This window comes from Gastrolobium bilobum, unplaced genomic scaffold, assembly GCF_033153095.1.
Source record: "Gastrolobium bilobum isolate Gb01-03AN ecotype WA unplaced genomic scaffold, APGP_CSIRO_Gbil_v1 utg5369, whole genome shotgun sequence".
Classification (NCBI taxonomy): domain Eukaryota; kingdom Viridiplantae; phylum Streptophyta; class Magnoliopsida; order Fabales; family Fabaceae; genus Gastrolobium; species Gastrolobium bilobum.
This window is the reverse complement of record NW_026899621.1, coordinates 508,989-524,105: the sequence shown is the minus strand read 5'-3', so window position 1 is coordinate 524,105 and position 15,117 is coordinate 508,989. Positions and strand designations below refer to the sequence as shown.

The 15,117-nt window shown below is 34.0% G+C and overlaps 1 protein-coding gene across 1 annotated transcript; it reads left to right on the top strand.

Moving 5' to 3' along the window:
- Positions 1 to 7,608: 7,608 nt before the first annotated feature.
- On the top strand, positions 7,609 to 12,635 carry LOC133292062 (uncharacterized). The gene is made up of 6 exons (XM_061490444.1): positions 7,609 to 7,749; positions 8,091 to 8,183; positions 11,368 to 11,500; positions 11,845 to 12,133; positions 12,244 to 12,298; positions 12,425 to 12,635. Exons 1-6 carry the CDS (start codon positions 7,621 to 7,623, stop codon positions 12,497 to 12,499), a joined length of 774 nt encoding a protein of 257 aa, XP_061346428.1. The 5' UTR covers positions 7,609 to 7,620; the 3' UTR covers positions 12,500 to 12,635.
- Positions 12,636 to 15,117: the final 2,482 nt, after the last annotated feature.

Genomic DNA, 15,117 nt, shown 5'->3' with positions numbered 1-15,117 from the left:
TTTTCTCTTACCTAGATCGCCTAGTTCTCATCTACCTTCTTCATCAACCACCTTCACCACCCATCGGGCAAAATAACCATCATCATTATCCACCATTGGTTTTGTTTTTTTTTTTTTTTTTTTGTTTTTTTTTTTACTTTCTTCTTCATTTTTTATTGTTGAATATTTCAGCAAAAAATAAAATAATAAAATAAAATAATAAAATCAATCTTTGCTGGTTGTTCAATCTATGGAGTGATTTTGAGGTTTGCTGAGAGATGAAGAATGATTGGCTATTTTCGATGAATTCGGATCTTGATATATTTTCTTTGGATCCCTTTGTGTCTAACAATTTTTTTGGGTCTAATTTGCTGCACGTGTCAAGAATAGGTGGTGCGTTGTTGTTGTGGCACTCTAGTGCAAGTTCGAATGTGGCTCGGGACATAACACTTCCTTGAATGGTCCTCTTCCTAGATCTGGAAACCAATTAGAACGACAATGAACAGAGTTGAAGAAAAGAATGAAGGTGAGGTTATTTTTGTGAAATTACTCCATTCCCATCAATATTTTACAATCAACCAAATATACCATCAGTAAATTGACCCAACATTCCCAGGAATATTCTGGCCTACTAAACATTGTTTTACTTGCTTGCTGCCGTCGACTGTTGGTCGTACCCATATACAATTGTCCACGGGATAGATCTTTGTTGCGATTTTGGCAAGTATACTAATCGTTTCAACTAATAAAAATGGAAATAAAGTATCGTCCCACAAGAATTAATGCACCAAGTATTATTATAACTAGTCCCCTTAATTTGGAAGATTCTGGTTGGTTTAAGGAATAGATTTTTAACAAAAATAAGAGTGATTAAAATTAAATGCAGTAAATATCAAACACATTCAAGAATAATCAAGAACGTAAGAAAAGATATGAGTACATAATGTAAGAGAACTATATCCAAGATGCACTTCACCTTTGATCCTCCTTTATAATTTTTAATTAATTCTTATAATTAATTAACTCAATAGTTCAGACAATTCTTTATAAAATCAATTAGTTAAACCCTAATGTCTTAGTGTGTATAACCCTTTAACCCAATTAGAATCCTAGTGTCCTATAAATCCCTCTTGAATCAAAAATTAAGTGGATGAATTAAAAGTCTGTAATCCATACAAGCCTATGTCTAGATCATGTACAGATTGTTATTTTACCATTGTCAGAGTTAAAACCCTAATATGCCTATTGTGAGCTATAGCCCTCAAAATCCTATAAAATTGATCAGATTCTAAAAGGATATGGAAAAATTCATTCAAGGTAAAATAAAACTAATTGAATTAAGACAATTATAAAAATAATCAAGAAAATATAAAGGATTCACATTGGATACATGATCCTAACTACAAAGAGAAATTAGCCAGACATATCGGACTCAAACAAAACAAAGAAATAAAAAGAAGAATCAACGTTGCTCAGTCTCCTTCAAGCTCCTTTGTCTCTGAAATCTCCAACTCTAGTATCCGGTGTTCTCTCCCTCCTCCAAATATGCTTGCCTCTGTCGAATTGCCTTTGTGTTTCCAAGAGTTGCCTTTTTATAGGGATGAAACCATATCTTTTAATTTTTCATAATATTTTCAATGGAATCTTTACTAGAATCTCATATCATATCTTTGATCCAATCCTTCAAATCTTCTCTTTTTTATTTAATAGAAAACTTTCCTTAAAAATATTCAAAGGAAGATTCAATAAGATCTTCAATGATTCAGAAATCCAAAGCAACTCTACTTCATCTCTCCAATTTATCTCTTTATTGAGCTGAAATTTATTACAAAATATAAGAATTTTTATGAGAATATTATTGAGACTAAAATAACAATTTAATTATAATTATAACAACTTTTAATTACTTTTAAATCAATTTCATGCTCATATTAACCCCTAATACATAATAAATTGGAGACTCATCAATCTCTCCCCTCCATGGAGCAAGATCACAGGCGGAGGTGGGCCATAATATGGAGCTTTTGGTGGGGACGAAGCGTGAACCTGTAACAAAATCAGGAAAAAAGCCAATAATATTGCCAATAATCATATGTGAACACAAATATAACGGAATTAAAAATGTAGAATATGTGCATGGTTATTCATATAACCTCATTTGCTTCTTCAATAGAAGCTACAAATGGCTCTGGTGTCTCTTGGGCTACCAATGGTGATGGTGTTTGCAGACGTGAAGAGAATGATGAGTGGTCCTGCCCTCAACCTCTTGTAGCCCCTCGTCCATGTTGTACATGGAGATGAACTATCCATACATCTGTCCTTACCACGTGTAGGGTCAAATGACCTCGTCTACATAGGAAATATTCATGTATAAAATATCACTTATCATGCAATCCATGATATGAGAACATAAAGAATAACACGGGTATCATGACAAACTCCATAAGAATTGATCATATGTGTGAAAAATTATACACAATTTGCATCAATGAACTTGTAAGGCATATGTTACAAAATATGTCATCAAAATGAACAATACAACCAAAAATAAGTATCAGATATATTAAAACCTACAACAATGACAACTATATGCACATGTCACAAGAAATATGACCACAAAAAAACTATCATGATCCTACACAATTCTCTAATGATTGTTTATAATTGGCATTTCATTCTGATTCCTAATTTTGAACTATGTCTTCTTCTTCAATCTCCTCAGTTTCGTACTCCTCATGTTCTGCTTCAGATGATGACAAGAATTGTGGTTCCTCAATGTCTGTGTCGTTATTGTCAATGCTTTGAGCGGGGATTGTCTCTAGTGGAGCTGTAATGTCAACAAGGATACGATGGGAAAATGTGGAAACAAATAAGGAAGAAGCCCCTTGATGAGGTTTGGCTTATTGTGGGCAAATGTGCTTAAAGCCAATAGAGCAGCTCTCAACATGTTGCATGGTCATGATAACAATCATTAAAACCAAATAAGCATCTTCCACTAAGCCACGAATACACATACAACAAATTCAAAAATAAAAAAACTGGGTTACATTTCTTGTAATGGTATTTAGATAGGTCATTACAAACTCACCCTGTCATTATCCTTGAGTAAATGACAATTATAGCTCGAGTAAATGCATCTGGACTGGTTGTCCTAACCTATAAATTTAGAATATACAAAAACAACCATAAAATATAAAACATGGAAGTCACAAGCATAAGTACATAATAACAATAGAAAATTCATATGCCTCAAGTGCAGGAACAAGTTTTACAGATTCAATAAGCACAAATTATCCCAAACACTTAACCACTACATTGTGTACCCCTTCTTCCTCACTTTCACAGTGGTTGAAGAGCAAATTAAGTATTTTCTCAACATAAGACTCTTGAAATTATGCTTTATCCACAGATTGCCTCACATTACCTGCCATGTAGGGGCATGGAATTGCATATATACTAGATATTGAGACAAACCACAACCAATCTGAGATAACATTTAGTTAAGGCAACACAAATGGAGATAGATATACTATTATCAAGTAAGCATTTAAGACAAGAAAATCACCAGTTCATTCATGTAAGCTTCTGGCATATTAAAAAAAATTATAAACAATTGGTGTTAGACATCATTGACTCCTCACATGCAAATAAAAACTTAAGCCAACAAGTCATAATGAAATAACTAGAAAGTAAAAACACAATGAAATGAGGAGAAAAGTATCAAAAAGTTCACTGAAGTACAAACAGATGACTACATTGTCATACTCCATTAACGAAGGCAGAAGATTCGAAACTATACCTCTGTGAAGAAGGAAGAAAAGAAAAAAAGAAATATCTAGAGCTGTCGAACGAGTCTCTGCCAAGAAGAACCACAGGCCGATGATGACAATATCAAAGATGGGGATCGTGAAGAAGAAGAAGAAGAAGAAAAAAAAAAACTTACAAATAGAGATGAGGCTATGGTGTGCGAAAATGTGGTGGGAAACTGAAGCTGAACCTTACACAGATATGAGAAACTGTCATGGGAAACAGAAGAGCTAAATCAAAGTGAGAATGAAGAAGAAAAAAAGAAGCTTACAAACAGAGATAGTGCTAGCATTGGGTATGCGAAAATGTGGTGGGAAGTAGGAACACCACTGTTCGAAAATGTGGTGGGAAACCTGATGGGATAATGCTGTGGGTGGGATCCCCGCCCGCTCATCGGGGAGCGGGACCCCCATCGGGCGGCCATTGGCCGCACCACCCACTAGAGGTGTTATCTGAACGCAAAGTATAAATAAGACTTATTGTAGTTATAAATTTTATCATTTAACCCCAGAGGTCTTAAACAACTTGTGGTTAAAAAATATATCACCTATACACTTGTAGTCTTATAAATATAAAAATATTTACTTTTTCTATAATTTATTTTATATAATTATGATATTATCAAATAAAATTAATAATTAAATATCACATTAAATAATATTTCAAATTATTTATTTTGAAATTAATTTACAAATTATCTTAATTTTTTTATTCATTTTGTAAATATATTTTTTATTAAAAAATTTCTGTTTAAGATAAATTAAATATGTATTATTAAAATAAGATATTCCATTTTAAAAATTTTATAATGATATCGGTTAAAAAAAAGATAAAATAAAATAATATTTGATATGAAATTTTGTCAAAATGTCTAAGTGATATATTTTTAGATCACAATGAGTGTAAGTGAAAATTTGAAATCACTGTGGGTTAAATGATAAATTGTTTAATCACAATGGGTCTAAGTGAGAAGTTTAAAATCACACTGGATCAAATGATAAATCATATAAACCCCATTGAGTGAAAGTGAAGTTTTTCCTAAAATAATATGAATGTGTACCATGTAATTATATTTACAAGTCATCTTAAAAAATAATTTTAATTATAATATTTTTTTTGGTAAAACAAATTATAATAAATTTAATATTACTGTAATTAGTAATTTAAGAAAAAATAATAATTAAAATATTTAAAAAGTTTTAGTTCGAACAATTTTAGAACAAAATACTTTAATATAAATATACTAATAATTTAAAAAATATAACAATATAAATATATCGGACATGACTTTAATGATTATATAAAATTAATATTTTTTATTCAAATAATATCTAAAATTAAGACTCAAGAGGTAGCCGTGCATGGTAATAATAAGATGACACTAGGGGCAATGAGGCCACTTTCTATTTACAAATTTTCTAACATACTCTCTCTATTCCCTCCATCATTCTCACCCCTATTCACTCTCAATCTATTGGTCACTCTTTCTTCTCTTTTCTTTCCATCGAACCAACATTGAAGGGGCAAGAGGAGCTTCTGCATAACTTGTGTCTATGAATCACTTCCTCACTTGCAGCCTTGGTTGCCTTATTCCTCTTTGCTTTGAAGTGTTGATGTAAGCTCCGTGGTCCATTGTAGCTTGTGATGGGTTTTATTAAAATTAATTTGTTAGGGTTTAATGAATATTTGGGGATTCTTAGGTTTGGATGTTTAATGAATAATTGATAATTGAACCTTGAAGGAAATTGGGGTAAGTGCCCTTTTCATGAGATATTGTCATTTGAATAATGGTATTAATAATTTATAGTATAAAATGTCTTGTTGACTGGTTTTCCACCTTGTTAATAGATTGTGTTAGTGTTGATTTTTGTGATATTGAGTTGTTGGCCAAAAGGAGTTGGAGAACAAGCCTTAAAGTGTAAGCTCTTGATCGTGGGGGTTAATCCCTTTGTTGTTCCATCATACTCTATAAGAAGTAGTGATTTTTATAGATTTATATACGTTGTGTGTTTAATTGAGTGACTATTGATATATATAGGTAAAATCATTTCTGCAGCCTCTTTATGTACAACAACGACAAGTGTATGGTTATAATTCCCCATATTTAATGCTTTCATCTTTTGTATGGTTATGATTCCCCGCATTTAATCTTTCAAGTATACATATGGCAAGTATTTGATTGCTGCACGTACATCAGTTGCAGAAATGTAAAACCCATATATATATATAGGGTTCGCTTTTTCTGCAGTTACTGCAGATAACTTATCTGCAGTAAACCTAATACGACGTCGTTTTGGGACGGAAATCATGGTATTTTTGTAATTTTAATTTATTTCAGGGTTATAATAGTATTTATATTTATAATTTTTTAAAATTTCAATACCAAAACGACGTTGTTTTGGGAATAAATGCAGATAACTTATCTGCATTAACTGCAGAAACATTTTTCCCTATATATATATAGGGTTTGGTGTTTGTCATTTTAAATGACATAAGTTATGTCATTTTAGGAGAAAAATAGACACATAAAAATGGAAATCATGGGAGAGAGAAAGTGAGTGATTTTTTTTTTAAATTTTTGACGAAATTTTGTTTCCATCGAAACATTTCACAAATTTAATTTCTTTAAATATTTTTTTTTTAAATTTGTGACGAAATTCGTGAATTTTTTTGACGGATTTCATTGTTCGTCAAAAACATTCACAAATTAACTTTTTTAAAACATTTATTTATTTTTTAAATTTTTTACGAAATTTCTTTTATGTCAAAAATTTTAATGAAAAAGAATTTTGTCGGAATTTTCGATAGAACTCATTTTCCGTCGAAAATGTTCAATAATTTAATTTCATTAAATATATTTATTTTTCTAAAATTTTAGACGAAATTCATTTTTCGTCAAAAGTATTCACACATTTAATTTTAAACATTTAATTTTTTTAAAAATTTCGTTGGAAATGTTTTTCCAAAGAAAATTTTAATGGAATTCTTTTTTCGTCAAAAACGTTCACAAATTTAATTTCTTCAAAAATTTATTTTTTTAATTTTTGATGGAATTTTTTCGTTGAAAGTTTTCACAAATTTAATTTCTTTAAACATTTTTTTTTTAAATTTTTTGACGGAATTCATTTTTCATCAATTTTTTTTACGGAATCTATTTTCATTCAATTGTTTTTGTCGGAATCACTTTTCCATTTCAAATTTCGACGGAACATATTTTCTGTCAATAATTTTGATGAAAAAAATTTCGTCGAAAAAATCCATCTATAATAATGACTTTTCTAGTAGTGCTATATGTGAAGAAGGGAGAGAAAAAAAAATGAACCTCCGTACACTTTTACTTTTTTACTTATATACGTAGAAGATAATTTTTATTTCTTATGTAATCACCTTTAAATGGTATATATTTTGAAATGAACGGGGAAATAGAATAAATTATGTTATTGACAAGGTTTGATGTTTGTTATTTTAAATGACATAAGTTATGTCTTTTTAGAAGAGAGATAGACACATAAAAACATAAATCATGGGAGAGAGAAAGTGAGTGATTTTTTAATTTAAAATTTAAATAAAAGAAATTATTATGTGTTTAACTCTATCTTAAAATGACATAATTTTATGTCATTTAAAATGACAAATACTTTTCCCTAAATTTAATAGAACAAATTTATTATTAATTAATTAATAATTTTGAATAACTTATAATCACACCCTTGATGATTTTCCCCTCGCATATTCGCATGTAAAGACGATTCTGGCTAGGTGTACCTTAAAATAATCCTAATTTTTATTTATGTTCATTAAGTATTTTCGATTGGGCATCGATTTGCAGAGAAAATGAGTAGCGCCATGATCAAAGAGGCACTGATTAACTCAAACAGCAATAATCTCTATTTCTCTCTTAGGGCTGCATTCTTTCATTCCACTCCTCTCTTGCAACGTAAAAGGCGCAATTTTTGGGACTCTGTTAGTTTCTTTCCCTTTTATCTCTCTCAATTCCTTTTGCTTTATGATGTCATTTCATTTGATTCAACAAGTTTTTCTGTCCTCGTAATTATTTTATTAATTGAATGGAAATCATTGATAGTGGGGTTCACGAATTCCCTGCTTATGATTTTGAGTTTTTATTTTTTACAATTTGGGAAATGTTTCTAAGCCAAAATGTTATTTTTAGCATGTATTGTTGTCATAAGAGGCTGTATAGTTATTAGGAGTATGGAGTTTTTAGATATTGAGGAGGATGTGGAAGTTGAATGTAGTTTGGTTATGTGGAAGCATTATTTAAATGAGAAACTGTTTAATTGCAGAGATGCAACCGTTATTCGAGAAGATTTAGAAAGATTCATGCAAAACAAAGAATACTGCGCAGTGTCAATGATTATGCAGACTTCCTGTTTCAGGTTCATGATGCTTATTGTCCGTCTTGCGTCTGCAAACTTTCCTGCACAATGTTAATGCATGCAAAACAAACATATCTTAATGTTGCCCTCTCTCCCTCTTGTATGTGTGTGTGTGTGTGTGTATGCACTATGCAGCTTCTTGTTTTTTTTTTGTTTTTTTTTGCTTCTTGTTCACTTAACATCTAAGATATTGATTCTTGGATGAGGCAGTCATATGATTTCTGTCATTGGTTTCTTTCCAATCATTACAGACTCAAACAATTATTAGATTTGTCACTTTACTGGGTTTTTTGGAAGAAATATGATCAGTGGTGAATAACCTTGTGCTTAGCATTTAGGATCTGCTACAATTTGTCTAGATGGGCTAAATATTTTTGTAATGCTTTGTGAGTAAAATGGTTTATGACAGAAATTATAATGTGAATTGTCAGGCTTGATTTATACTTTAAAAATTGTGACACATGATAAATGAGCGTGTAATTCAAGGTTATTTTATGGGCTAACATTGGCTATTTGGCTTCATAAATTTCATAAAGTGTGGGAAAGGAGGTATGAGGGAATCCTTTTTTTGCTATCAGATATCATATTTGATTTTCAGAAGTTCCCTTCGATAGGTTATTTCTTTATTTGTTTCACATATCTGCTGATAGTAGCTTTGTTTGAGAACTATTTGGAGAAGACTGTCAAGTAACAAGTCTGAGTTGTGCTACTTTGGAAGAGTACATTGTAGGATTTAGGATTTAAATTTTATGGAGGTGTTTTCATTTTCCTTATTCAGCCAAGGGGTCTGAAGGAGTATCTGATTGTTAATAGGTTGGATTGGGAAACTAAAAGACAATTTGATGTATGTGTATTTGCAAGTCATAACAGTCTGCTGGTCTTTATGGACCTGGTGAAACAATTTCTTTAAAGAGGATTTTGCTTGTTCTGGTGATCCTATTGTGGAGGCTGTTAAGGTTGTAAGCTTGATCGTTGCTTCTGTTGCTGTTGTAACTAAAGGCAACTCCATCTCAGAGGTTAGGTTGGTGAAGTGGTGATGGTCTTATAGGGGTGGTTCACTGATGGATGCTTGTGATGGTAAATCCTGAGAAAGCTGGCTTTGGGGGTTTGCTGAGGGATGAGTAGGGTAATTGGCTAAAGGGTTTTAGAGGCAGGTTGGTAATTTATTCCTGTTTCAAATCAGAGTGCTGGGGTTTGTTTTATGGCTTGAGGATGGTGTGGGACATAGGATTTATTAGGATTGGCAGAGTGTAATTTCTTGGTGCCGGTGCACCATGTCATGGATGACATTTGTAACCTCAATGGCATGTCTACATTTTTTCTCACCTAAGGTCCATGCTTGTGTGGGAATGGAAGCTTTGTAATCCTCAAATATACCTAAGAGGCTAATCAAGGAGCTGATTGGCTAAGCTGCTCTGGGACGTGGCTTGTCCAGAGCTATCTCCAGTGCTCTGTGATGATCTGAGCTGGTTCTAGTAGCCCCATGGCTGTTGCTTGAGTTTTCTGATTTCTTTTTTGGGCATTTAGGCCTGTTTATCTACCCAAAACAAAAGTATTCATTCAGAGTGCTTAAGTCTCTGATACGAACAAACCATTAAGGGTGTATTCTAGGTGCAACCACGGGGGAATGGGGGCTCCAAAAGGTGCTGAGGTGGCTAACTAACTCTGCAGGGAAGAAAATAGAATCTTCTCAATTGGTGATTTGTAAATATTCCTTTTGGGCCCAAAACCGTTGATGCTAGGAGGCTGGTGGCTATTAACTATTTAACAAAGGGTTAAAGAATGAAGAGGATATCTGGGAATTTAGGCTGGGACTGTACTTGGGAGAGAATCAGGTCCTCTCTATTTGCTCTGTATCATTTTCTTTTCCGTTTTTATCTCAATTCTGTCTCTGTTCTCTGAGTGTTTTCATATCTTAGTTGGCTGTAACAGATCTTTTATCAGTAATATTTACAGTTGTTCTGTTGGTTCTCATAAATTCTCTTTTATTCCCCTTGATACCCCAAAGGAATAGAATCCCCCCATCTAACTAAATTGCAAGACTTTTTAACATAACTAACTAACCTCCTGACCTGTCCCTTTCAGCCTCCTCATATAAACCTTAAAGTGCTATTCTTCCTCCTAGGTTCCTCCTCATCCACATTTGTATCACAAAGCTTTTCCTTGCTTGTCTCCACTGTATCTCTTTATCATATGCTACCATGCCTGTAGCAAAAATCAGACAGAAAGACTAGCAATTATTTGTCAATCGAAGTAGCATATATAACGAGCTAATTGAACAGTGTACATGATATTTTTCATCTTTCGCATAAACTGGGAAAATTGAATTACTGTCTAAGATTTGTCTAGCCTCCCCACCCTTCCAAACCAAAGATTAGCTATGTTGCTGGCCCACAAGGTTGGAATTTGCGAGGGATGCAGTCGTCGGATCAGTGTCATCATATGGTTCATTTCAGAGGAGATGAATAGCTGGTCAGTGGTCATTTTGGGGGCTGGAGAACTCATCTACCGTCTTAAACCATGATTCTTGATGATTTTGAATTCTTAAAATTCTTTCAAAGATTCATTTTGTTGTTGGCATTTTTTTGGAATTTGATTTTGATTTTGTTGGCAGTTTTATGTTTGATATTTTACTTTTCTGATATTAAAAAAAAATTGTCAGCCCTCAACTTAATTGTTGCAATTGTAGAGAGAATACTTAAACTTGAACAAGTTGGACAAAACCCATTTTTTCTTTGCATTTTTTTTTTAATTATTGCTTTATTTTGTTGTATGATACACTTCTGCAATGAATTTTTTTACCCGAGTCAACAAATTTTCTGACAGACTTAAATTTCGTTAATGTGACTTTTTTAAGCACTGCGCTATATATCCTTTTGTTGTTCAAAATGCTGTCATGATTGGTTGGCTTGTTCGTCCATGTTAATTATGGAACTCCTTATTAAGGTTGGCAGTTTAGAATTTAGATGCGGCATTGCCCTTCCATGCTCTTCCCCAATCAAGATTGATGTGATATTTAGGATTACTTAGTCATTATCATTAATCTTCTCCACTTTCTCTTGATCGACTCTGTTGGTGATAGATATAGACAAGGGTTTTCCCCCTCCGTTCTTCCATTATTTTATTTGTCTTAAGATGTTACTTCTAAAATGCTTATGGTTTGCCTTTTTTCTGCACGGTTTAGAGCTGGAAGGAAGATATTGATGGGAATGATCCATCTTCAAGCCAAGGAACCTCATGGTTTAGAAAACAATATTCTGCTGGGGGCTCTGGAAGGTACAGGAGTGGCAATCAAGGGTCAAGTCAACGATACAGAAGTAAGGATGCTTGAAATACTTATGCTGTAACAGAATATATGACATGTATCTTGTACTAGCTCTCTTGATTGGAGTTTGTAGAAGCTGGTTCTTCTAGGAAGTCTTCTAACTGAATCTCGATTGGGAAACTTCATGTCTACTCAAGTAGGATTGAAAGATTTAACTTGTGGAGGTCATGGATAGGATTTGATTTGAGCTTGCATCACAAGCTTTCTTGCATAAGTTTCATGTTTCTGCATCGTGTTTATTGTTTTCAACACAAAATGTAAGATTTTAGATGCCTATAAAGCATATTCCGGAATCACATGTGTTAAATAAATGGCTGCAAACTTGATTTCTTTCAGGAGATCCTTTGTTTTGTGAAGATGATTTTGATGTTGAAACCATTTTCCGTTCTGCCTTTGGTGGGAATAGATTCTTCTATTGGTCCTTCACCAATGAGGAAAATCCTCAGTGGAGGAGGTCTGGACGCTTTTCTAATCATGGGAAATCTTGGAACCGGAGACATGGGAGTCAAAGTGATTATGACTCTTCATACGAGTCTGATGGTTCGGATTCAGATTTAGCTCCTGATAGATTAGCCCTTGGGTTGAGTGCTTCTGGTCCTCTGAAACTTGAAGAAGTGAAAAACGCGTGAGTTCTTAATTCTTCTCCCACTTCCTCTTAACCAAGATTTTAGGAAGCCAGAATTGCCAGTTTTCTTTACTATGATTTTTTTTTTTTTAACTATTTTATGTCATCAGGTACCGGGTCTGTGCTCTAAAGTGGCATCCTGATCGTCATCAAGGCTCTTCCAAGGTGTTGCCAAGCTCTAACTACTGATTATGTCCCCCTTCCTTTCTTGTTCTGTTCCTTATTCTGGAATTTCTATCATTAGTTGCAGAGCTTCCTAATTATTACTTCTTTTTTTATGCGCTTTGATAGGCTATGGCAGAAGAGAAGTTCAAGCTTTGCAGTGCAGCTTATCAATCTTTATGTGATAAGCTGGCCTTGGACTAAGGACCCTTCAGATATATGCTAATCCTTTTCTAGAAATCTCCGGCCAGCTCATAGCAGATGATTGACAATGCTAATTTATTCAACATCTCGATCCTGCTTTCATTGTATTTTGTGGTTGAGTAATTTTATTAGATAATCATGGAAATAATGTGTATGTTATTTTACATTAACAAATGTACCATTTATTACCAATTCCTTTCTCTCCAATGTATTTGTACATGTTCCTAATTTACATTTTTCGCGCATCAATCAGCTGATTATTCCCAGAATCTCCCATGGTAAGCAAAAAGTCAACTGTAAGAGTTATCTCTTTTTTTTTAGTACATAGAGTTATCTTTTTGTCCACACAAGTCAGTCTATTACTATTTTTTTTTTAACTTGGTCTATTACTATTTTATAGATGACTAAACATGCAAATGTGAGATAGAGAAGTACGAGAAGATAACAATTTAGAAGTTCATGATTTACATACATATTTGCTCTCATCAATTAAGGAACTTTTAAAAAAATTTAAACCAGTTTTTGAGTCAATTTTAGGTCAGTTGTCTTTTTTCTCAATAAGATGGATGATTTTATCTTTTATTTATTTATATTTTAATATAATCCATTGTTCATGCGTCACTCCTATGGATCTCTGTGAAAAAAAAAAGAAAAAAGAAAAAATAAATTTCACACTTTTATCTGGGCAAAAAAATTAAAATATTGTATTTAAATAAAATAATTACGCATTTAATGTTGTTTTGTAAAAAATTACACATCTACTGCACAATGTGACGCCAGTTTTGGGCGTCACATGTGACGCCCCATTGGGGCGTCTTATCCATGGGAGAGACGCCCCAATGGGGCGTCACATGTGACGCCCAAAACTGGCGTCACATGTGTGCTCTATATATTTCCTCACCCCTTCCATTCAATTCACACCTCTTCTCTCACTTTTCATATCTCTCTTCTCCACCAACATTCCTTTATCTTTAATTTAGTATTTGAATTTTAGTTGTAATTCTATTTAAAAATGAGTTCAAATCCTGATTCTGTTCATGTTGTGTTATATTACAATGGTAGGAAGGTAGAAGGTCGACGATGTGTCATATTCGAAGGTGAAAAAAGGCCGACACGTATCCAACACAACACAACCATTGGCGAATTGCATCAGAGAATTCGGCAGAAGTTAAGTCTTCAAGACAACCAATGTATCACTGAGATCACGACAAGGGTGTGGCAAGGTGATAAATACATTAGTTTGAAAGTGCTTGACGATGAAGACTTGGAGATGACAATGGAAAATTTTGCAACCAGTCAAGGACAGATTTTCTAGAGTTGTATGTCGACATCGTTGCAACGGAGAATGCTCGCATACCGGTGAGGTCAGTTTATTTAAATTCTCCCCGTCTTCCAGCTTCTCCTGCCGCTCATGCGTCTCCAGTTGGTATCTTTTCTGAGGGAGATGAAAATGATCCGACTTGGGAAATGCACGACGAAGATGACGATGATGACGATGAAAATATGGCAATGGAAGAACATCTTCTGGCGGAGGATGCTAGTGCTTCAGAAGGAGATGAATCTCGTGAGATGGGTGCGTCTGAAATTCCAATATTCCATCAACCAGTCGTCGCGCAAATGCCGCAGTTGAATGACGTTGCGTCTGCTCCGTTTGGTATTCCACAAGAAGGTAATTGTTCCCATTTGTATACTGCGTGAATAAATAACTGATTTAATGTTGCCTGAATTAGTAGTAAGTTCGTATTAAAGAATTATAACCCGCAATTGCAGGTGACACAGATGTTATTCCTTTTTGGGAAGGAATTCCGCATTATTCTTACATTGATTGGAGTTATCAGAGCGAACAAGAATCGTGTACTGATGGTTCGGTGTCTGGATCGGCTTCAATACAAGGTCCGTGGCAACATGTGTGCACTTAAGTACTGATGGTTCGGTGGGAGAAACGAATGATTTGCATATTATGTTCATATTGTTGCTGTTGGTTATGTTATTGCATGAATTGTAATGTCCGTTATGTTGGACTTTTTACTTTCCGTTTATGTATGTTTTTAAGCTTGAATTATTAATTAGCTGATGCTGTTAGTTACCGTAATATAAATCCGCAAAGAACGATAACCAAAACATAGTGAATAGTCCAAATAATATAATAATGTAGCGTCCACAATATAACAACATGCTACACTCATATGACATATACAAAAGAACAAAATAATAACAATATGAAACAGTCCACAACATAATGAATAAACAAAATGTCAATGAAACTAGGACCACGGTGGCCATGGCCTATGTCGTGCATCCCTATCTGGTAGTATACGTCTGTCCCAGACTGGGTCACCCTGATGGTCCTGTGGAGGTGGAGTGTGGAAGTCATCCATCGCCGCACGGATGAAATCATCTGATGGTCCTGCACTGCTGCCCGGCACATCAAAAGGGGTGTGTCCCTGACTGTGAGAATCCGTGGCTAGAGTCTCCCCACTGTTATGGCTCTCTGCAACAAGGCCTACAGAGCGATACAACTCCATCGTGTCCTCTGCAGACCAAAAAGGGTAATCGGCATCAAGTTCCTGTGAATAGGGCTGGAAATCAGGCTGTGAGGATGCCGGATCCGCTCCTGC